Source organism: Ranitomeya variabilis, chromosome 1, assembly GCF_051348905.1.
Source record: "Ranitomeya variabilis isolate aRanVar5 chromosome 1, aRanVar5.hap1, whole genome shotgun sequence".
Classification (NCBI taxonomy): Eukaryota; Metazoa; Chordata; class Amphibia; order Anura; family Dendrobatidae; genus Ranitomeya; species Ranitomeya variabilis.
Window position 1 is genome coordinate 982,096,976 of NC_135232.1, and position 22,928 is coordinate 982,119,903.

Sequence of the window (22,928 nt, forward strand, 5' to 3'; positions counted from 1 at the left end):
TTAGGCCACTCCCCACCATAGTGGGTAAACTGGGGGTCAGGCAGGAAGTTAGAAGAGAACGCTGACGGGATTGAACGGAGCAACACCCTGTGGCAGGGGGTGTTGTGAAGGGAGAGACCGTAGGGTCTCTGCCAGGGGTGGGATCCTGGCAGAGGCTTGGCATTGAAAGAACGTAACGGGTCCGCGCAGGCTCCTGGAAGCGGCGGGACTCAAGAAAGGACTAGAAGCGAGATAGATTGTGCTGAGTGAGAAACGAGATCAAGCAGAAGGAGAATACCAGCAGGGGTTGTGCTGAAAGAGGCAGCACCCTGCTGAGGCGCAATACCGGTGGCCGGAACGCCGAGGGAGTGGATTAGAATACAGCTTCAAGCCATACTCCAAACAGCGGCAGGACAGTCGGTCTCAGGCGGGCTGTCTACCACATATCACCTATGAAGTCTTGGGGGGCAATTGCGGGAGAGGGGCGACTCTAGGGTCCCGGAAGAACTCCAGGCCTACCTGACAAACGGGTGCCATTCCAACCTGAATACAGGGAAGGGGTGGATTACAGAGGAACATCAAATCGAGTTGTGAGGGAACTTAAGAAACAGACACAACCGTTGTGGGGTTACTTTCCGTGAGCACAGCAGGGAAGGACTACAACACATAGCGCTAGAAGGAAGGCACAGATTTCCACCTGAGAGGAGAACTCTGGAGGTGCCATTGGACCGGCCGGCCTTGCGTAGCCTGGTGAACCGTGTTCCGGACTGAGGACTCAGAGATCTCCAGTAAAGAGGTAAAGAGACTGCAACCTGGTGTCCTCGTTATTTACCGCGACTTACACCCCACAACCGTACCGCTCCATCGCTACCATTACTACCACTTATTGCACCGGACGTCCCCCACTGACGGACAGGGCCACGGACCGGGTCTAGCCACCGTGACAACCCCAGGACTGAGACCTAGAGGCCCGGCTCCGGGTACCCCTCGGCCCTGCGGCGGTGTGGGGGCGCTTCAAACTTGGCGTCACGAACAGGATCTACTTAAGCCTGAAGAATCAGGTCATGTGTGCCTAGAGACTGTGATTTGTTGTGCTTGGACTGTACTTTATTGTAAGACTGTGCTGCGCCATTAGCCGCCAAAAGTTCCCGCCAAAAGGCGCCGCCATTGCTACACCCAAGGGGAAGGAGGGCGTGTTATGGGCGGAGACTCCCAGTGTGGCGCGAGAAATGGCTACCGCCCCCTGCACTTCTGGCTGCAGAGGAATGACCTGCCCCAAAGCAGAAGAGAAACACCCCTTGATATGCAACGGCGGGAAGCGGGTGACGGAGAAGCCCGACCTCGGAGAAATGGCGGAGCTAGGTGCATGCACTGCCACCGACTATCAGGCAGCGATGATGAACGGCGAGTGCCTGAGCGAGGAAGAAGCAGTTCCGGCCTGCCTTTCTTCACCGGAGATGGACCGGAAGCCTGCGGATCCGACAGCGGAGTTACGTCCACCAATCCCGACCTCGGAGTTAGAGGAGGAGGAACCACAGCCAGCGGAGCGGAGTCGGAGCATCCCATTGGAGGAGCCCCGGTCCGGGCTGCGGCCGACTCCAGCGTCCTCGTTAACGGACCAGAGCGACACCGATGGAACCACATTAGGCGCAGGTATGGCCGACGTCCCTGCTCCCCTTCACGAGCCCGCTTCTATGACCCACCTCCATCTCAGTAGGGAGCGACTTATCTCGGCAGGGCTAATGGTGCTATCCCCCGATGACCTGGGAAGGATGGTGCCACCGCTGTCGACTGGAGTGGGGGAGCCTGTGGATGTGAGCTTAGATGGAGTAGTTCTTCGGTGGGACACCCCCTGGTTTAGAGCAGATGGATCCCGGGAGAACGGGTCCACTCTTGCGGTGCTTACATGGGAACAATATAGACAGTGCTTGATTCTGCAGTGGAAAGGACGGAAAGGAGCTGAGTCGATGGGCCCATCGAAAGTACAACAACCCCCCCCGGCATGGGATGACAGAGACGCGGTAAGGCGGGGCACTGTGTTGGCCTACCATGTAAAAAGGGGGTGGGGCCTCATACACGAGCCGGGGCTGGATACTGATGTTTTCGTTGCGCATTGTAACGTGAGGGCTCCCTGTTGTGGCCGAAGCGGAGAACCGTTACAAAAGGGGGATCCAGTGACCTACAGCCGCCACCAGAACCCGCTCGGGTGGTATGCACGGAATGTTCGGCGGTGTATGTCTGGAGCCGCGACCCTTACCGCCTCGGACCTGGTCCCAGGAGCACCCGATCTTGTCACCATCGCAACGGTGCGCCTGGTTGCGGCCACCGAGTTGGCCAGTCGAGTTCATCTGCACGTTCGAACCGCGGACACTGGCACCACAGCGGCTGGGGGGCAGGAGCCCGAGCCACCAGAAGAAGAATAAACCTCGATACCATGAAAATGTAAATAGTTACTGTTTGTTCTTTTAAAGTTGCTGCTAAACCTGTCCAGGGTTAATGGATCCCTTTGTTGACCCGGGATCCCCTTTGTTTGTTTTTCTTTTTCTTGAAGTTTTTGCACCAAGTTACACAAACTGCAGAAATCATGGACTGTGCATGATTCGAACTTTCTTTTGTAAATAGTTTGCACCTTCTTAAAGGTGCTCCCTACTGGTTTTAGCCAAAGACACTTTGCGAAGATATTTGCCCTATTGGTTTGAGCCAAAGACACTTTGTGAAGATACCTTTCCTACCGGTTCTAGTTAAAGACACTTTGCGAAGATACCATACCGGAACCTTTGCATGGGCTGGTAGGCTGAGAAGACGAGCTACCTCGGAAAGACTTGGTCCCCTCTTAAAGGGGATGTGAGAAACTGAACTTGAGAGATACTGTTGCAGAACAGTAATGCCATAATGATGCCTTGAAAAGAAATGTAACTGTTTTACATGCTAAGTTATATGTGTTGAACTTGTTGAAATGTGAAATCTAAATAATGTTTTGCAGAAAGAAAAGATGCAGAGAGCCCGTAGGGGTAGATGTAGAGGTCTGCATAGTTGAAAGTAAGGAAGTAATGATGAAGGTGAGGATAGAAGGTCAACCCTGCGTCCCCATAGAAAGTTACTTTGTTACTAAGGACAGAAGGCGAACCCGTAGGGGTTAGAGAGTGAGTCCTTAAAGGAGCCGAGTAGAGCGGGCTCAGAGTTCTTTAAACGAAAGGAATGTTATGTCTATACTATGTATAGTAGCGAAAGGCAGTAGGCCCTGGCTGAACGGGGCGGTCCTGTAAAAGAAAGGAGAGGCAGTAGGTCTGGTGCCATAGGGACAGGCGGTCCTGCAGGTTCAAAGTAGGAGAATGTGAAGTTACCTTACCCTGTAATGTGATTATAGGAAGGCCTTTGGTAAACTAAGAGTGTATGTTTCTTAAAGGCAATGTTAATTTATTGTTCCAGAATTTGCACTAAGTAGAATACCCGGTTGGGTAACAGGAGTTATGTATAGCCTGTAATTTATAATGTTGACCATGTTTGTAACGTTAAAAGTGTCCTCACCTCCCATAAAGGGAAGCTTGTTCAAGTATACTTATCGTTTTGCACTCAACAAAATTGTATGTCTTTTTGCTAATCTGTATTGTTGTTTTTCTTCCCAGTCCCGGAGTACTGTGTTTAACCAGGGGGGAGTGCAGCGCCCCAGAGTTCTGGTCGTTGCAGTGCTGTGGCTTCGCCGCTAAGGGGAGCCATGGTACGTTCGATGGCACCAAAGGAGTTCCTCCAATCAGGTATCACAGACACCAATATGTTTCACAGCTGGGCCTCCGGGGGGAGCTAAGGGTGCTATTCATTAGGCCACTCCCCACCATAGTGGGTAAACTGGGGGTCAGGCAGGAAGTTAGAAGAGAACGCTGACGGGATTGAACGGAGCAACACCCTGTGGCAGGGGGTGTTGTGAAGGGAGAGACCGTAGGGTCTCTGCCAGGGGTGGGATCCTGGCAGAGGCTTGGCATTGAAAGAACGTAACGGGTCCGCGCAGGCTCCTGGAAGCGGCGGGACTCAAGAAAGGACTAGAAGCGAGATAGATTGTGCTGAGTGAGAAACGAGATCAAGCAGAAGGAGAATACCAGCAGGGGTTGTGCTGAAAGAGGCAGCACCCTGCTGAGGCGCAATACCGGTGGCCGGAACGCCGAGGGAGTGGATTAGAATACAGCTTCAAGCCATACTCCAAACAGCGGCAGGACAGTCGGTCTCAGGCGGGCTGTCTACCACATATCACCTATGAAGTCTTGGGGGGCAATTGCGGGAGAGGGGCGACTCTAGGGTCCCGGAAGAACTCCAGGCCTACCTGACAAACGGGTGCCATTCCAACCTGAATACAGGGAAGGGGTGGATTACAGAGGAACATCAAATCGAGTTGTGAGGGAACTTAAGAAACAGACACAACCGTTGTGGGGTTACTTTCCGTGAGCACAGCAGGGAAGGACTACAACACATAGCGCTAGAAGGAAGGCACAGATTTCCACCTGAGAGGAGAACTCTGGAGGTGCCATTGGACCGGCCGGCCTTGCGTAGCCTGGTGAACCGTGTTCCGGACTGAGGACTCAGAGATCTCCAGTAAAGAGGTAAAGAGACTGCAACCTGGTGTCCTCGTTATTTACCGCGACTTACACCCCACAACCGTACCGCTCCATCGCTACCATTACTACCACTTATTGCACCGGACGTCCCCCACTGACGGACAGGGCCACGGACCGGGTCTAGCCACCGTGACAACCCCAGGACTGAGACCTAGAGGCCCGGCTCCGGGTACCCCTCGGCCCTGCGGCGGTGTGGGGGCGCTTCAGCTGCATCAGCTGGTTCGTTATCCTTGGTTGGTTTCCTATTTAGCCCACCTGGAGACTCAGTTCCTTGCCTGCTATCAATGTATTCAGTGCTCTTCAGATTCCTTGTGTCTACCTTGCTCCCAGTCTCTCCAAGACAAGCTACGTTTTTGTTTGATCATTTTTTGATTATCAGTGTTCATTATGTTTTTAGTCCAGCTCGCTAAAATGTGATTTCCTCGCTTGCTGGTTGCTCTAGGGAACTGAGTTTCTCCCCCCACACCGTGAGTTGGTGTGGGGGTTCTTGAAATCTCAGAGTGGATATTTTGTAAGGGTTTTTTACTGACCGCATAGATTCCCTTTTCTATTTTCTGCTATCTAGTATTAGTGGGCCTCATTTGCTGAATCTGCTTTCACCCCTGTGTATGTGCCTTCCTCTTACCTCACCGTTATTATCTGTTGGGGGCTTCTATATCTTTGGGGATTATTTCTCTGGAGGCAAGAGAGGTCTTTCTTTCTCTCTAGGGGTAGTTGGTTCCTCAGGCTGGCTCGAGACGTCTAGGATTTTTAGGCACGTTCACCGGCTACTTCTAGTGTGTTTGGATAGGTTCAGATTTGCGGTCAGTCCAGTTTGCCACCTCCCTAGAGCTTGTCCTATGTTGGTTACTTAGCTGGAGTAATTTGTGATCCTCAACCACTAAGGATCATAACAGCCACCTTTCTTTATGATGACACTCAACAGCCTTCCATCCATAGATTCTGTCAGTTGCTTGATCTGTTTACGATCAACATTGCGTGCAGCAGCCACCACAGCCTCCCAGACACTGTTCCGAGAGGTGGACTGTTTTCCCTCCCTGTAGAATCTCACATTTTATGAGGGACCACAGGTTCTCTATGGGGTTCAGATCAGGTGAACAAGGGGGCCATGTCATTATTTTTTCTTTTTTGAGACCTTTACTGGCCAGCCACGCTGTGGAGTGGTTGGAGGCATGTGACGGAGCATTGTCCTGCATGAAAATCATGTTTCTTGAATGATACTGACTTCTTCCTGTACCACTGCTTGAAGAAGTTGTCTTCCAGAAACTGGCAGTAGGTCTGGGAGTTGAGCTTCACTCCATCCTCAACCCCGAAAGGGTCCCACAAGTTCATCTTTGATGATACCAGCCTATACCAGTACCCCCCTCCACCTTGCTGGCATCTGAGTCGGAGTGAAGCTCTCTGCCCTTTACTGATCCAGCCTCTGGCCCATCCATCTGACCATCAAGAGTCACTCTCATTTCATCAGTCCATAAAACCTTTGAAAAGTCAGTCTTAAGATATTTCTTGGCTCAGTCTTGATGTTTTATCTTATGTTTCTTGTTCAAAGGTGTTCGTTTTTCAGCCTTCCTTACCTTGGCTATGTCTCTGAGTATCAAACACCTTGTGCTTTTTGTTACTCCAGTAACGTTGCAGCTCTGAAATATGGCAAAACTGGTGGCAAATGGCATCTTGGCAGCTTCATGCTTGATTTTCCTCAATTCATGGGCAGTTATTTTGTGCCTTTTTTGCCCAACACGCTCCTTGCGACCCTGTTGCCTATTTGCCATGAAACGCTTGATTGTTCGGTGATCACGCTTCAAAAGTTTGGCAATTTCAAGACTGCTGCAATCCCTTTGCAAGACATCTCACAATTTTGGACTTTTCAGAGCCCGTCAAATCTCTCTTCTGACCAGTTTTGCCAAAGGAAAGGAAGTTGCCTAATAAATAACCCCTTCACGACATGCCCCGTACTAGTACGGGGCATGTCGTGTCTCCCCCTTTGATGTGGGCTCCGAGGCTGAGCCCACATCAAAGTCGCAACATGTCAGCTATTATGTAAAGCTGACATGTGCGCGCAATAGCGGCAGGTGGAATCACGAACCACCTGCCGCTATTAACCAGTTAAATGCCACTGTCAAACGCTAACAGCGGCATTTAACTACCACTTCCGGCGGCATGGCCGGAAATGCGCGTATCGCCGACCCCATCACATGATCGGGGGTCAGCGATGCGTCAGCATAGTAACCAGAGGGCTCCTTGAGACTTCTATGGTTACTGATGCCGCCTTGCTGTGAGTGCCACCCTGTGGTCGGCGCTCATAGCAAGCCTGCAATTCAGCTACATAGGAGCGATCTGATGATCACTGCTATGTAGCAGAGCCGATCAGGCTATGCCAGTTTCTAGCCTCCCATGGAGGCTATTGAAGCATGGAAAAAGGTTTAAAAAAAGTTTAAAAAAATATGAAAAAAATAAAAAAATATAAAAGTTTAAATCATCCCCCCTTTCGCCCCATCCAAAATAAAACAATAAAAATAATCAAACATACACATATTTGGTATCGCCGTTTTCAGAATCGCCCAATCTATCAATTAAAAAAAAGCATTAACCTGATCGCTAAACAGCATAGCGAGAAAAGAATTTGAAACGCCAGAATTACGTTTTTTTGGTCGCCGCAACATTGCATTAAAATGCAATAATGGGCGATCAAAAGAACGCATCTGCACAAAATTGGTATCATTCAAAACATCAGCTCGGCACGCAAAAAATAAGCCCTCACCTGACCCGAGATCCCGAAAAATGGAGATGCTACGGGTATCGGAAAATGGCGCAATGTTTATTTTTTTTTTAGCAAAGTTTTGAATTTTTGTTCACCACTTAAATAAAAAATAACCTAGTCATGTTAGGTGTCTATGAACTCGTAGTGACCTGGGGAATCACAGTGGCAGGTCAATTTTAGCATTTAGTGAATCTAGCAAAAAAGCCAAACAAAAAACAAGTGTGGGATTGCACTTACCAAGACATGGTAAAACCAATGGTGTCGTTCAAGAGTACAACTTGTCCCGCAAAAAATAAGCCCTCACATGGCCATATTGACAGAAAAATAAAAAAGCTATGGCTCTGGGAAGGAGGGGAGCGAAAAACGAAAAAGGGCTGCGTCTTGAAGGGGTTAAGCACACCTTATATAGGGTTTTAATGTCATTAGACAACACCCCTCCTCATTACAGAGATGCACATTACCTGATTTACTTAATTGGTAGTTGGCTCTCAAGCCTGAACAGCTTGGAGTAGGACAACATGTATAAAAAGTATCGTGTGATCAAAATACAACTTGCCTAATAATTCTGCACACAGTGTATTCGGCCAAAATGTATTTGAAAATTGGAACAAATACAAAACATTCTCCTTTGTCCAACCAGATTTCTGGTTTATAGTTTTTCAGTTCCATCATATACTGTATATACTGGACATCTTCTTTGAGAAATCAAGCCCCCTAGAAAACCATCTTTCAATCCAATTTTTGTGGTTGTCTCAAATACATATCACAGTATCAGTATTTTTTTTTTAGGTAGACAAACATAAATTTTAGACTCATTCGCCATACATGTAAATGTGGCCTAACATGTGTACTAACTTGGTGTTGCTTTGTTGTGTTTGCCCCAACAGGCGTGAACTTGGCAGCGTTTATCATCATTGTGTTTTCCTATAGCAGTATGTTCTATAGTATCCACAAAACTGCAATTATGGCAACTGAAATCCACAACCACATCAAGAAAGAAATGACCTTAGCCAAGAGGTTCTTCTTCATCGTATTCACAGACGCCCTGTGCTGGATTCCTATATTCATACTTAAACTCCTGTCCCTGCTTCAAGTTCAGATACCAGGTGGGTGTAAGCTTTCTATTAAACCTGTGAGTTTTGGCATTCACCAAATATTCAGAAATAACCAAGTGAATTTCCTTCCATTCTCTGTAAAATGCATCACACAGCCAGCATGATTGTGTCTGTAATCCTTGTAGCATTGCCATAACACAACTGATCTGCTTATAACTGAGGATTATTGCACACAATTGTTACTCTTGCTGTTTCCTAATTATAATACTTAGGTAGATAGCAATGTAACCTGAAATTCCAGGAATAACATGTCTCTCTAAAAAACAGCTTTCAAATCCTACCTAAGACTAACTACCAGGGTATTAGGCAAGGCAGCTACTATGGGGCCAACTACTAAGGGGGTCCAGTTCCACTCAGACATAAAAGGCTGTTACTGATGACTAGATATCCAAAGAAGAAGTAGAAAAGTAAATCTAGTCCCATTCTAAGATTTACTATGGAAGCCCATGGTTACTCCTGTTGTGTGTATTATCCCTTCTATGCGGCATTATGTTTTATCTCTACGATATCCGTGCTCCCTTATAAACATTGTCCAGATAACATCTGCACACGTCCATGATGAATTGCTTTCAGGAATACATTTACATGAGTAAGGCCCTGTTCACATGTCCATTTATCCTTCTGTTTGTCAGTTTTATTTCATATAGACAAACTGAAAAGATGCAGTGTGACAAACAGTCTATAATTTTAAGAGTAGGTTAATTTTAACATTGAGAGATAGAATATCAAAAATAAATTCCAGAAAATGACATTGTATAAATTATATAAATGTATTTAAATGTCTTTTGCAGTGAGAAATAGGTATTTGATCCCTCTGGCAAACAAGACTTAATACTTGGTGGCAAAACCCTTGTTGGGAAGCACGGCAGTCAGATGTTTGTAGTTGATGATGAGGTTTGCGCACATGTCAGGAACAATTTTGGTCCACTCCTGTTTGCAGATCATCTCTAAATCATTAAGATTTTGAGGCTGTCACTTGGCAACTCAGAGCTTCAACTCCCTCCATAAGCTTTCTATGGGATTAAGGTCTGGAGACTGTTTAGACCACTCCATGACCTTAATGTGCTTCTTTTTGAGCTACTCCTTTGTTTCCTTGGCTGTATGTTTTGGGTCATTGTCTTGCTGGAAGACCCAGCCACAACTCATTTTTAATGTCCTGGTGGAGGGAAGGAGGTTGTCACTCAGGATTTTACGGTACATGGCTCCATCCATTCTCCCATTGGTGGGATGAAGTAGTCTTGCGTCCTTAGCAGAGAAACGCCCCCAAAATATAATGTTTCCACCTCCATGCTTGACAGTGAGGACAGTGTTCTTTGAGTCATAGGCAGCATTTCTCTTCCTCCAAACATGGCGAGTTGAGTTAATGCCAAAGACCTCAATTTTTGTCTCATCTGACCACAGCACCTTCTCCCAATCACTCAAAGAATCATCCAGGTGTTCATTGGCAAACTTCAGACTGGCCTACACATGTGCCTTCTTGAGCAAGGGGACCTTGCGGGCACTGCAGGATTTTCTACCTTTGTCTCCTTCTCACCCAGCGTCTTACTTATGGTTTTGTAGCCCATTCCAGCTTTGTGCAGATCTATGATCTTGTCCCTGATTTCCTTAGAAAACTCTTTGGTCTTTCCCATGTTGTAGAGGTTAGAGTCTGACTGATTAATTGCATCTGTGGACAGGAGTCTTTTATAAAGGTGACTATGTAAGACAGCTGTCTTTAATGCAGGTAACAAGTTGATTAGAAGCGTCTAACTGGTCTGTAGGAGCCAGAACTCTTAATGGTTGGTAGGGGATCAAATATTTAATTCTCACTGAAAAACGCAAATACATTTATGTAATTTATACAATGTGATTTTCTGGATTTTATTTTTTATATTCTATCTCTCAATGTTAAAATTAACCTACCCTTAACATTATAGACTGTTCATGTCTTTGTTAGTGGGCAAACTCACAAAATCAGCAAGGGATCAAATACTTATCTCCCCCACTGTATGCTTCACATGTGGAAAAGCAGATCACACAACCTGTAGACTGCTGTGCTGTTTTGTGGTGCCTCCAACCATTAGGAAATAGAGAAGCACTCACATTGAAATGGCAAGTAGGTGACCCATATTTCTCCAACATGTGGATGTCTCATAAGAGGAAACCGCACTGATGAGACTTTTGTGGCATATCCTGTAGATACCAGCAGTCCCTGTGTTGCGAACATCCGACTGACGTGCAACTCATACTAAGAAACGGATGCTGTTACTGTAAGGCCTCTTTCACACTTCCGTCTTTTCTCTCCTGTTGAAATCCGTCGAGTTTTGAAAAAACAGGATCCTGCAAATTTTTCTGCAGGATCCTGTTTTTTCCCATAGACTTGTATTAGCAACGGATTGTGATGGATGGCCATCCGTTTCATCCGTCGTGCACTGGATCCGTCGGAAAATAGCGGTCTGTCGTGCAGAGAAAACATTCAGAGGAACGTTTTTTCTGCACGTCGGAAAATCGCTCAGCGACGGATCCTGCGCTGTCCATCGTTGGCTATAATGGAAGCCTATGGACGCAGGATCCATCGCTGACCGTCAAACACAGGAATCCAGCGACGTATCCCGTTTTTCCACTCTGAGCATGCCCGGAAGGACTTTCAAGTCTCTCTCTCTCGTCGCATTGACGCAGCATGACGGCCGTCTCAAGATGGAAATGTGAACCAGGCCTAAGACAGAGGGTTCCAGGTTTCAGCTAAATCATACTGCTCAGCATTCAAGCCATTGTCATGTGCCAATGAGGGGTGCTTGCCTTTTGGGCCTGGTTTGTGATACAATGCTGTGCATTTCAGGAAGGATTTTGTTAGATGTGCAGATGAGGGATGCCTAGCTTTCCTTCTAGGCCCGGTAGAATACAGTACTGTACATTACAGTAAGCTGGCTCTTATTAGATGTGCAAGCGAGGGGTGCCCACCTCTTCTTCTAGGTCTGGCACAGTATACTATTGTACATTGTAAGAAGTTGGCTCTTGTGGGTGTACAGGCGATGGGTGTCTGCCTTTTCTTCAAGGTCCAGTACTGTACAGTACTACAAATTACAGGAATCTGGCTTCTGTTAGATGTGCAGGCAAAATGTGCCCGACTCGTCTTCTAGAGCTGGTATGGTACAGTACTCTACATTATAGAAAGCTGTTTTTTGTTAGATTTGCTGACAAGGGATGTCCGACACATCTGGGTCTGGTACTGTATAGTACAGTCCATCACAGGAAGTTGGCTCTTGTTGGAAGTGGAGGCAAGGGATGTCCGCCTCTTCTTATAGGTCTGGTACAATACACTTATGTACATTACAGGAAGATGGCTCTTGTGGGTGTGCAGACGAGGGGTGCCTGCCCCTTCTTCAAGGTCAGATACAGTGCACTGATGTACATTACAGGAAGTTGACTTGTGATGGATGTGCAGGTGAGGAGTGTCTGCCTCTTCATCTAGGTCAGATAGAGTACACTATTGTACATTACAGGAAGTTGGCTCTTGTTGGTGTGCAGACAAGGAGTGTCTTTCTCTTCTTCTAGGTCCGGTACAGTACACTATTGTACATTACAGGAAGTTGTCTCTTGTTAGTGTGCAGACGAGGGGTGCCTGCCTCTTCTTCAAGGTCAGGTCAGATACAGAACACTATTGTACATTACAGGAACTTGGCTCTTGTTGGATGTGCAGGCGAGGAGTGTCTGTCTCTTCTTCTAGGTCTGGTACAGTACACTATTGCACATTACAGGAAGTTGACTTGTTGGATGTGCAGGCGAAGAGTGTCTGTTTTTTCTTCTAGGTCTGGTTCAGTACATGGTAACACAAACCCCACACATCATCCATAAATAAAGACACAAAACACAATAAATTACTTTGGAAAGAAATTGGCCGTGGCGTTTATTTTTGGGTAACCAAATAGGAAATAATTTAATAAAAATAAATAAACCAAAAAACTCCATTAAAATATTACCATATAACAGTATAACTTCACCACAAATAACGTCCACATCCACCCGAGAGCGGGCGATTTACCCCACAAAATAAACGACACGACAAAACAAATTTAACAAAAAAGAGGGAAGGAGGGTGGGATCTTCAGAGCTTGCTTGAGGTAAACTGCGCTGAGGGTCCCCGAAACAGCAGTTTTATAGGTCCAGAATTCTTCCAGCTCACAGAGTTTGACCAATAAAAATCCGTAAAAATTGCGGGAAATAATCCCTGAGGAAAAACTGGTTTAAACCAGTAATAAACCTGCTCGTGTGAGACACACAGCTTACCAAAGAGAACCAATTAACCAATCATATGACAGAAAATAATGAACAGACAAAAAACATGTAAAAAACCAATTGCTAACGTGGTGGCTGTGTTCCCATGTGCCCCCCCTAAGATCTCACTAAGGGGGGGGCGTTCATGGTAACACAAACCCCACACATCATCCATAAATAAAGACACAAAACACAATAAATTACTTTGGAAAGAAATTGGCCGTGGCGTTTATTTTTGGGTAACCAAATAGGAAATAATTTAATAAAAATGAATAAACCAAAAAACTCCATTAAAATATTACCATATAACAGTATAACTTCACCACAAATAACGTCCACATCCACCCGAGAGCGGGCGATTTACCCCACACGCCGAGCCTCATAAAGGCAAGGCCCCCCCAAAACGCCCCAGCCAATTCTCGACAATGGCCTGCATATCCAAGTTGAAGATATCCAGGCCAATGTCGGACAAATGAATAAGGTCCGTCCTATACAGTCCGGGGACCCGACCCTCAAGGTCGACATGCCTGAAAGAAAAGCCTTGAATTAATGGCATAAAATTGTGAATATTCCTGTTCACTCGCTTCCTGATTCTCTCAAGGAATGAAGAACTCTTCTGGAACCATAGAAATCTAGGAACAACTTCGGAAAATACAAATGTAGAATTCATAAACTCTGCTTTAAGTAAACACAAATCCCTCTTAATGCAGGAAAGGAGGTCGAGAGTTTTCATTTTTCCAATGTCATTACCGCCTAGATGAATAATTACTAAATTAGGATAAGGCCTCATCTCAGCTACTTTATGAATTTCATGGATCAAATTGTGCCAGACCATTCCTCTCCTGCTATGCCAAAAAATTTGGATGAGGGAATTATCAAAGGATAAATTCTCAGTATAACACCTTACGAAAGCCCTCTTCTGGGCCCAATGTATAAACGAATGCCCAATTATCCAGATAGTGAAAACACCTGAAAGATGAATAATATGTTAATTATACAATTCAGGACGTACGTATAATTTAAAGCGGCTAGATTCCCATCTCCCAATTTTCTTTATGCGAGATTCACTAAGCCCGATCATTGAAGCCTCAGTAGCTGCTCCAATCCGAAAGGAGTGGGATGAAATTTTTTGGTCTCCCAAACCCAAATAATTTAACGATTTCTTCAAAATGAAATTAAATAGAAAAATAGTCGCCGGTTCGTTATTCATATGTAAAAAGAACGAACCACTGGAATTAGGACGGAGAGACAACCATCTCTTCGCATTTGCAACTGGGCAGATGATCGAGTCCGAGATAGCATTGAGTTTCACCGATGCGCCTCTGCCCAGTTGATCAGTTTTGGATTTTTGAATAAATAAGGTCAGGTGGTGACCGTGAACCGAAACATGCTCAAATGACAAACCGGACGGGGATGATTTTTTGAGTGAAACAACCTCGCTCACCCTAAGCGCCCCAAAGAAAGCAAAAGAAAAGGCAGTAGAAAAAAGAGATGCTTCGAAAAAATCAGAACAAACCGACGGCAAAGATAGGCAAATGTCCTTCAGTAAGTTAACTGAAATTGGACGACGCGAGTCGGGTAAAAATGTAGCCCTCCTGAAACCTTTTAAAAATTGTTTCACTACGAAAAATTCCGATAACGGTCTTCTGCCTAAAATTTTTAAGAAAAATGAAATACCCGCCAAATTTTTTGAAATAGCTGAGAAGGAAAGGCCATTCTTTACTAATTGCTCAGCAAAACATAGAGCTATTGAAGGGGTAACTTCATGACATGAGTAGTTATGCTGATGACAAAATCTAACCCACGTATGCCACGCGGCTGAATAATCAGCCCATGTTTTATGTGCCAGCGAATTCTTCACACATGCAAGTATTAGACTTGGATTAATTCCCATATCTGGAGAGGACAAGTTAATCTTCCCATGTCCAAATCTGAAATTCGTTCCAAGGGTCGAGACGCCTGGCGGTGACAAATAAGCTGAGCGTTATTTATGCTGCTAGAAGTGGAAAAAACAGCTTTGAGACAGATATTAAATTTAAGACAAAGAAAGGTCAGTTGTCTGAGAATAGCTGCAGATAAATGGTTTTTAGAGGAGAGCGTATTTAGCATGAACACTAGGCCCTGCTTGTTAGAACTGAAAAGAATGCGTTTGTTGGCAAAGTGCTCACCCCAAAAATGGAAAGCTACAAAAATGGAAAAAAGATCTAAAAACGCTAAGTTCCTAGTAATCTTGTCAGCGACCCAAGAATTGGGCCAAGATTCAAAAATCCAAAAATTCGAAAATACTAGGCCCATTCCAAGGTGTTCATTAGTAAAGACATACAAGCCAATTTCTTCAGAAGAAACGAAGGTAGATTGCCAAATATTTATACCATTAAATTCTGAAAGGAATTTCGACCAAATTCTTAAATCGTCTTTAGTATCTTTGGAGAGACGAATATGTGCATGGGGAGAAGAGTGCCCAAATGTGAGATCATACAGGCGCTTGGAAAAAACGCGGCCCATAGGAATAACCTTTAAGGCAAAATTTAACATTCCTAACAACGACTGGAGCTCCTTAAGTGTAACCTTATCCCTAACTAAAAAACTAGCAATAACCGCACGTAACCTATAGATTTTATCGATCGGAAGGGAGCAGGTCATGGAAACTGAATCGATGTGGATACCAAGAAACTCCAAAGAAGTGCAGGGTTCAACTGTCTTTTCCTCAGCGATCGGGACACCGAAATTCTCACAAATTTCCCGAAAGGTGCATAGGAGTGAAGAACAAGTATCAGAATCCACTGGGCCAACAAACAAAAAATCGTCGAGGTAATGTAAAACTCCCCCTTTTGCTACCGAATGCTCCACCACCCAGTGTAAAAACGAAGAAAATGCTTCGAAATAATAACAGGATAAAGAAAAGCCCATGGGGAGGCATCTGTCAAAAAAGAAATTTTTGTCAAAAACCAGTCCCAGGGAATTAAAACCCTGCGGATTGACTGGCAATAACCTAAAAGCAGACTTTATGTCTGATTTAGACATGAGTGAATTCCTCCCGAACCTCTGAAGAATTTCAATTGCATCATCAAAGGACGAATATTTCACAGAACATATATCGGTGTTCACCTCATCATTAAGGGAGGCTCCCCTCGGATAAGACAAATGATGTATTAACCGATAAGAGCCAGGCTCCTTTTTAGGAACTACTCCAATAGGAGAAATCCTAAAGTTTTGAAACGGGGGGGGGGGATTCAAAAGGGCCAGACATTCTACCCGATTCAACTTCTTTAAACAGTTTCTCTCTTACAATTGCAGGGAATTTGTCAGCAGAAGGCAAGTTCTGAATTATTTTACAACCTTCTCCCTTGAATTGAGGAACGAAAAACCCTTCAGAAAAACCATGGAAGATAAGGGAACTAATCTGTTGATTTGGAAAAAGACCTAGCCACGGTACCATGTTTGGAAGGTTCACTGGGGTCAGAGCCTTTTGTAATGGATTCTTTAATGGACCCTTGCTGACCTGACTGGAATTGTTTCCTATAGCACTTTGACATTGGGTGAGTGCCCCCGCAAAAAGAACATTCATGCCGAAAGCGGCAATTAAGGGACCATTTGCAATTACCTTAATTGAAGGCAAAGCAAATACCTTTCTTTGGAGGGGCACTCACGTTCTGTCGTGATGCAGGAAACCTCTGAGGCAACATCAAGTTGATCCAAAGTCCAATATCCTTCTTTCCCCATGATAAATTGGGATACATGGCAAGTTTTTGCCTGAATGATTCGTCATACTGGAGCCATGCCATACCCCCAAAATTTCTATAGGCTTCTAGGATAGTGTCAAGATGCTGAAATAAGCCGGAGCAAACATAGGGGAATTTTTCCCCTAGTACTGCAGCATATATACAGAAGGCTTGCAGCCAATTATTAAACGATTTAGGATTATAAGCTTTCCTCTTATCCTCATTATCCTCTTTTTTATCGTTCCTGTGCTGCTGCTCTTTTGAGGAGGGTAACAGGGAAAAAATATCCATGTATTCCTTCCTCCAAATTTGCTCTTTCACCGAAGGGCTCAGGTGAAAACCCAAGGGAGTCACCTCACAAGTCATGGACTCCTTTAGCAATATTTCTGGCAAACCTGGTTTCAATAAAACACTTCCAGAAACAGATTCTTCCCTAGCAGCAGTCGGACCAACAATTGGGGGAAAAGAACTGGAAGAAAAACATTCTAAAATAACCTCCCTGACTACCGATTTAAGATTAGATGAAGAGACAAACGAGGGCACATTTAACACCTCACCCTTGTCCTGATGCACGACCTCGTCCTCCATGAAGACCTCTGCACTCGGGTCCCCATGAGTTGGAGAATTCTGATGAGATGGCTGGCAGTGATCCTCTTCATATTCTGACACTGGTGATGCCGACCTCCATGAAGCTGCCGCAGCGGCAGCTGCGCTCACCTGCCTTGATTGAAGACCTCTGGCTGGTCTGCTGGCTGTCGCTGCAACTCCCTGGGCCCCCGCAGCTCTTTTATGGCTCCGGTGGCTAGATGAGCCTTTCTCTGTATGCTCTGCAAAGCGAGCGCCACCTAGTGGAGGATCCGGCGGCTGGCACTGCAGATACCTGCGACGTGGGCTGTGCTCCTCTGAGATCCCGCGATGGGCTGCGGGACTTTTGATGCGACGGCCTCCTGCTCCTGCTGCGTGGCTCCGGCCTCAGGTCAGTCACTCTGGAAGATGGCGGCGGCGAGTATGGGCTCCTGGGCCGGCGGCTCCTCGCTGAGCTGCGGCATGGAAGAGGCGGTGGCAGCGGTTCCTGGGGTACCGGAGGGCAGAGCGGAGATTGTGGAACAGAAGCTGAAGAAACCCCCGGGGCTGAGGAAGGCTTCATGGTGGGTTGTATAGAAAGACAGCTCTGTAACCATTCCATTCCTCCCTCACTCTCCGCCCTGCAGAGTAGTTGCTGCATCAGCTCGTCCATCATGTGATATCTTCTATCTTCAGAGCTTGCTTGAGGTAAACTGCGCTGAGGGTCCCCGAAACAGCAGTTTTATAGGTCCAGAATTCTTCCAGCTCACAGAGTTTGACCAATAAAAATCCGTAAAAATTGCGGGAAATAATCCCTGAGGAAAAACTGGTTTAAACCAGTAATAAACCTGCTCGTGTGAGACACACAGCTTACCAAAGAGAACCAATTAACCAATCATATGACAGAAAATAATGAACAGACAAAAAACATGTAAAAAACCAATTGCTAACGTGGTGGCTGTGTTCCCATGTGCCCCCCCTAAGATCTCACTAAGGGGGGGCGTTCACTATTGTACATTACAGGAACTTGGCTCTTGTTAGATGTGCAGACGAGGGTGCCTGCCTCTTATTCTAGGTCCGGTACAGTACTGTAAATTACAGGAAGTTGGCTCCTGTTAGTTTTGCAGGTGAGGGGTGCCTGCTTCTTCTTCTAGGTCCGGTACTGTACCATAAATCACAGGAAGCTGGCTCTTATTAGATGTGCAGGTGAGGGGTGCCTGACACATCTGGGTCAGGTATTGTAAAAAACTGTACGTTATAGGAAGTTGGCTCCTGTTAGATGTGCATGCGAAGGGTGCCCACCTCTTCTTCTAGGTTTGGTACTGTACATTACAGGAAGTTTGCTTTTTGTTGGATGTGTAGGCGAGAGATGGGCACCTTTTCTTCCAGGTCTGATACTGTAGATTGCATTACAATACAAGAAGCTGGCTCTTGTTGGATGTGCAGACGAGGGGTGACCACCTCTTTATCCGGCTCTGGTACTTTACATTATATTGCAGGAAGTTGTCTCTCTTTACTGTAATAAAACTGTACCTAATTCAACATGAAAACAAATATAGTTTAAAAACATTTCATACAGAACCTATTGTGTTCATAACCCCTGGACTGACTGTATATCATAAATGTTTTAGATGATAATACCAAGTTGAGTTCTAATTGAGTAATTCATAATAAATTACCTTTTAGATACAATAGCTAAAATTGACAAACAAGAACACACACATACAAAGTGATGTAATAATCAAACAATGGATATTGTTGGCTCACTAAAATATAAATAACATCGCTGGTCAATACTCAAAGATATAAAGATATATTCTTTAATAGGTTCTGATTCTACGTAGCCACGTAATAGAAAACTATAACAATCTGGACATAGTAAGTGCCTTTCTGGATAATAGAATGCAGCAATTAGAGCCATATTCATGTGTCTGGATACACCACCTAAATTCTCATCTTCTGGAGCCTTATTAATGTGTCTTCTGTAATATTCGAGAACCCAAGTGAAAACCACAGAGAACAGGAGACAGCTTCTGCTGGGGTTTCCATGTCTATTAGGGTGAACATCATGGAATGGCCTAGACAACATTATTAAATAAGAATAAGAAACTACAGTACACTTAACTGGGTTAGAGATTGGGACTGGTATATTAATTGTTTTCTGTTGATTAGTTCATATAATGGACAATTTATTCATCTTAACAAAGCTCTATATATGAAGGAATAGTTGTTGGGATCATTTTAAGAAATCCCATTTGGTACCTCCTGAATTTCAGTGACAAATCTGAAATTTCAATCTGAAGCGAAGCCATTTTCTTAGATGTGTTCATAGCTAATGTATAAGCTTACAAATGTAACCTCAAATCCTGAGCATTATATGAACACTAGATGGTGGCCCGATTCTAACGCATCGGGTATTCTAGAATATGTATGGTATGTAAGTATGTATATAGCAGCCACATAGTATATAGCACAGGCCACGTAGTATATAGGAGCCATGTAGTATATAGCAGACAAATACTACATGGCCTGTGCTATATACTATGTGGCTGCTATATACATACATACATACATACATATTGTAGAATACCCACTGCGTTAATACAGGCCACGCAGTATATAACAGTGGCCACGCAGTATATAACACAGGCCAAACAGTATAGAACACAGCCCAAGCAGTATATAGCAGCCATGCAGTATATAACATAGGCGATGTAGTATATAACACTGGCCACGTAATATATAGCACAGCCAACGCAGTATATAGCAGCCATGCAGTATATAGCACAGCCCCCACAGTATATAACACTGGCCACGTAATATATAGCACAGCCCACGCAGTACATAGCAGCCACGCAGTATATAGCACAGCTCCCGCAGTATATAACACTGGCCACGTAATATATAACACAGCCCACGCAGTATATAGCAGCCACGCAGTATATAACATAGCCACGTTAGTATATAGCACAGAGATGTAGTATATAACAGAGCCCACGCAGTATGTCACACAGCCCACGTAGTATATAGCAATGTGGGGACTATATGCGTGGTTAAAAAAGACTTAAAATAAAAAATAAACATATACTCACCTTCCGAAGGCCCCTTGAAGTCCTGGCGCTGGTGTGCGGTGCACACGGCAGCTTCCGGTCCCAGGGTTGGTATGAGTGCAGGACCTGTGATGACGTCGCGGTCACATGGCCGTGATGTCATGGAAGGTCCTTCTCGCCTAGCATCCTTGGCACCGGAACCTGTCGCTTGCACCGCCGAGGACAGCGCGCGACGTCGGATGGTGAGAATAACCTTTTTTTTTTATTATTCTTATTTGTAACTTTAGATCTTGGTCACACAGGGTTAATAGCTGCGTAACTGGAGTGCGTTACACTGCGCTCCGGTAACGCTGGCATTAACCCTGTGTGAGGGCTGACTGGATGACTGGAGGGGAATATGGAGCGGGCACTGACTGCGGGGAGGAAAGAGCAGCCATTTTGCCGCCGGACTATGGCCGTCACTGATTGGTCGTGGCAATGGTCATGGGCGTTTTGCCACGACCAATCAGCGACTTGGATTTCCATGACAGACAGAGGCCGCGACCAATGAATATCCGTGACAGACAGACGGAAGTGACCCTTAGACAATTATATATTAGATTAGATATAACTGGTGATGACTTGAATTGTGCTCCATAATAGTTTTGTCTGGAAAGCTCCCAGGTGGAATACATTAAAATCAATATATTATTATTATTATTATTATTTATATAGCACCATTGATTCCATGGTGCTGTACATGAGAATGGGTTACATACAAATTACAGATATCACTTACAGTAAGCAAACTAACAATTACAGACTGATACAGAGGGGCAAGGACCCTGCCCTTGCGGGCTTTCATTCTACAGGATGGTGGGGAAGGAGACAATAGGTTGCATCAGTTCCGGTGTTGGTGAGGCGGTAGCTTTGGTAGTGGTGAGGAGGCAGCGGGGTCAGTGCAGGCTGTAGGCTTTCCTGAAGAGGTGGTTCCGTCTGAAGGATCTGAATGTGGTTGATAGTCGGACTTGTTGGGGCAAAGAATTCCAGAGGATGAGGGATATTCAGGAGAAGTCTTGGAGGCGGTTGGGTGAGGAGCGAATAAGTGTGGAGAGAAGGAGGTATTGGGAGGACCGGAGATTGCATGAGGGAAGTTATCGGGAGATTAGTTCAGAGATATATGGAGAAGACAGGTTATGTCTTTGTAGGTTAGTATTAGTAATTTGAACTGGATACGCTGAGGGAATGGGAGCCAGTGAAGAGATTTGCAGAGGGGGGAAGTGGAGGAGTAGCGAGGAGAGAGATTAATTAGTTGGGCAGCAGAGTTAAGGATGGACTGGAGAGGTGCAAGGGTGTTAGCAGGGAGGCCACAGAAAAAGATGTTGCAGTAGTCAAGGCGGGAGATGATGAGGGCATGCACAAGCATTTTAGTAGATTGACAGTTGAGGAAAGGACCGATTCTGGAGATATTTTTGAGCTGGAGGCAACAGGAGGTGGAAAGAGCTTGGACGTACGGTTTGAAGGACAGAGCAGAGTCAAGGGTTACTCCGAGGCAGCAAACTTCCAGTACGAGAGACAGCATGATGTCGTTAATTGCCATTAATAGGTTTTGAATAACTGTTTGGGGTTGTAGGATAGGGAAGATACGAGGGTTGTGCAGTAGGCCTGTTTAGCAGGAGCTTTTTAGTGGTGTTATTGTGCCAGGGTTGTCTATTGATACGTCGCCCTCTGCCATGAACGAGAGGGGCAATCGTGTCAATAGTTGATGCGAGAGTGGCATTGTAGAAAGCAGTGGCACTATGTCGTGGAGTGAGGATATGGATGCCAGTGGTAGGATAGAGTCAGAGAGCGTGTGGGTGTCTAGGTGTGAAAGGTTTCTGCGGGGGTGCGCATGTTGCTTGATATAGGTGACCGGTGAGGAGGACAGGGATGAGAAAGTGAGCAGATGGTGGTCGGATAGAGGGAGAGAGGAGGTGGTGAAGTTAGATAGAGAGCACAGACGGGTGAAGACCAGGTCTAGTGTATGTCCGCCTGTGTGGATGGCTGCGGAGGACCACTGAGTAAGTCCAAAAGATGAAGTAAGGGACAGGAGTTTGGAGGCTGTTGACTGAATATATGGCTCAGCCAACTACATTACTGACTGTAGTAACAAGATAATGTGCCAAGGTGCATTCTAAACTGGCGCAATGAACTGACAACTAAATATTTTTCTTACACTAAGTCGACAGTGATATTTCTTCAAGTTACACATTTCATTTTTATTTGTCCCCATTATTATGTTCACATCATAAGCACTCTTTCTCAGGAACAGAGAAATTAAAATTTTGATGTCTACCTTACTAAGAAAAATATTTTCATACATTTCATAAAAATTTCATGAAATCTAAGAGACATCCATGCCTCATTACGCTGAATTAATAGCTATGAACAGTGAGACTTATATCACATAGTTCTTTGTCACATTTTTTTTGCAGTTGGTTGGGTGCGCAAACCTAAAGATGAAAATAATGACAAACTGTACCAGAAAGATTCTTACCACATTGCACATTTTTATTTCCAATAAATGTATATGCTGGTAAAGTGGATAGAGATCTGTGATAGGTGTCATACAGTGGCATCACAATATACAAAAGTATACAAATGTTTATTATTCATGATTCTCTATGAAATCATGTATTTTATTGCGCTGTTCCATAAAGTTTAAAAAAAAAAAGAAACCTTGAACTATACTGCACAAAGGCAAAATAAGCCTTTGTTGAGTGAATGGGGATCTATGGAGGGCACATATGGTAAATGTTCAAAGCCATTCCAGAGTGAAAACTGACTAAATCAGAAGGTAGAGAATTTGTCAGCATTTGGTAATAATGTTGCTGTCCCTGTATATCTAATACTCTAAAGAC

General features: G+C 45.0%; 1 protein-coding gene across 1 annotated transcript in view; it reads left to right on the forward strand.

Annotated features, from left to right (window-relative positions):
- The window catches only part of RXFP1 (relaxin family peptide receptor 1), a 577,565-nt gene that overhangs the window by 551,531 nt on the left and 3,106 nt on the right, over positions 1 to 22,928 (forward strand). The window contains exon 17 of the mRNA XM_077279409.1: positions 8,232 to 8,450. Coding sequence (XP_077135524.1) covers positions 8,232 to 8,450 — 219 coding nt within the window. The remainder of the gene's footprint in view (positions 1 to 8,231; positions 8,451 to 22,928) is intronic.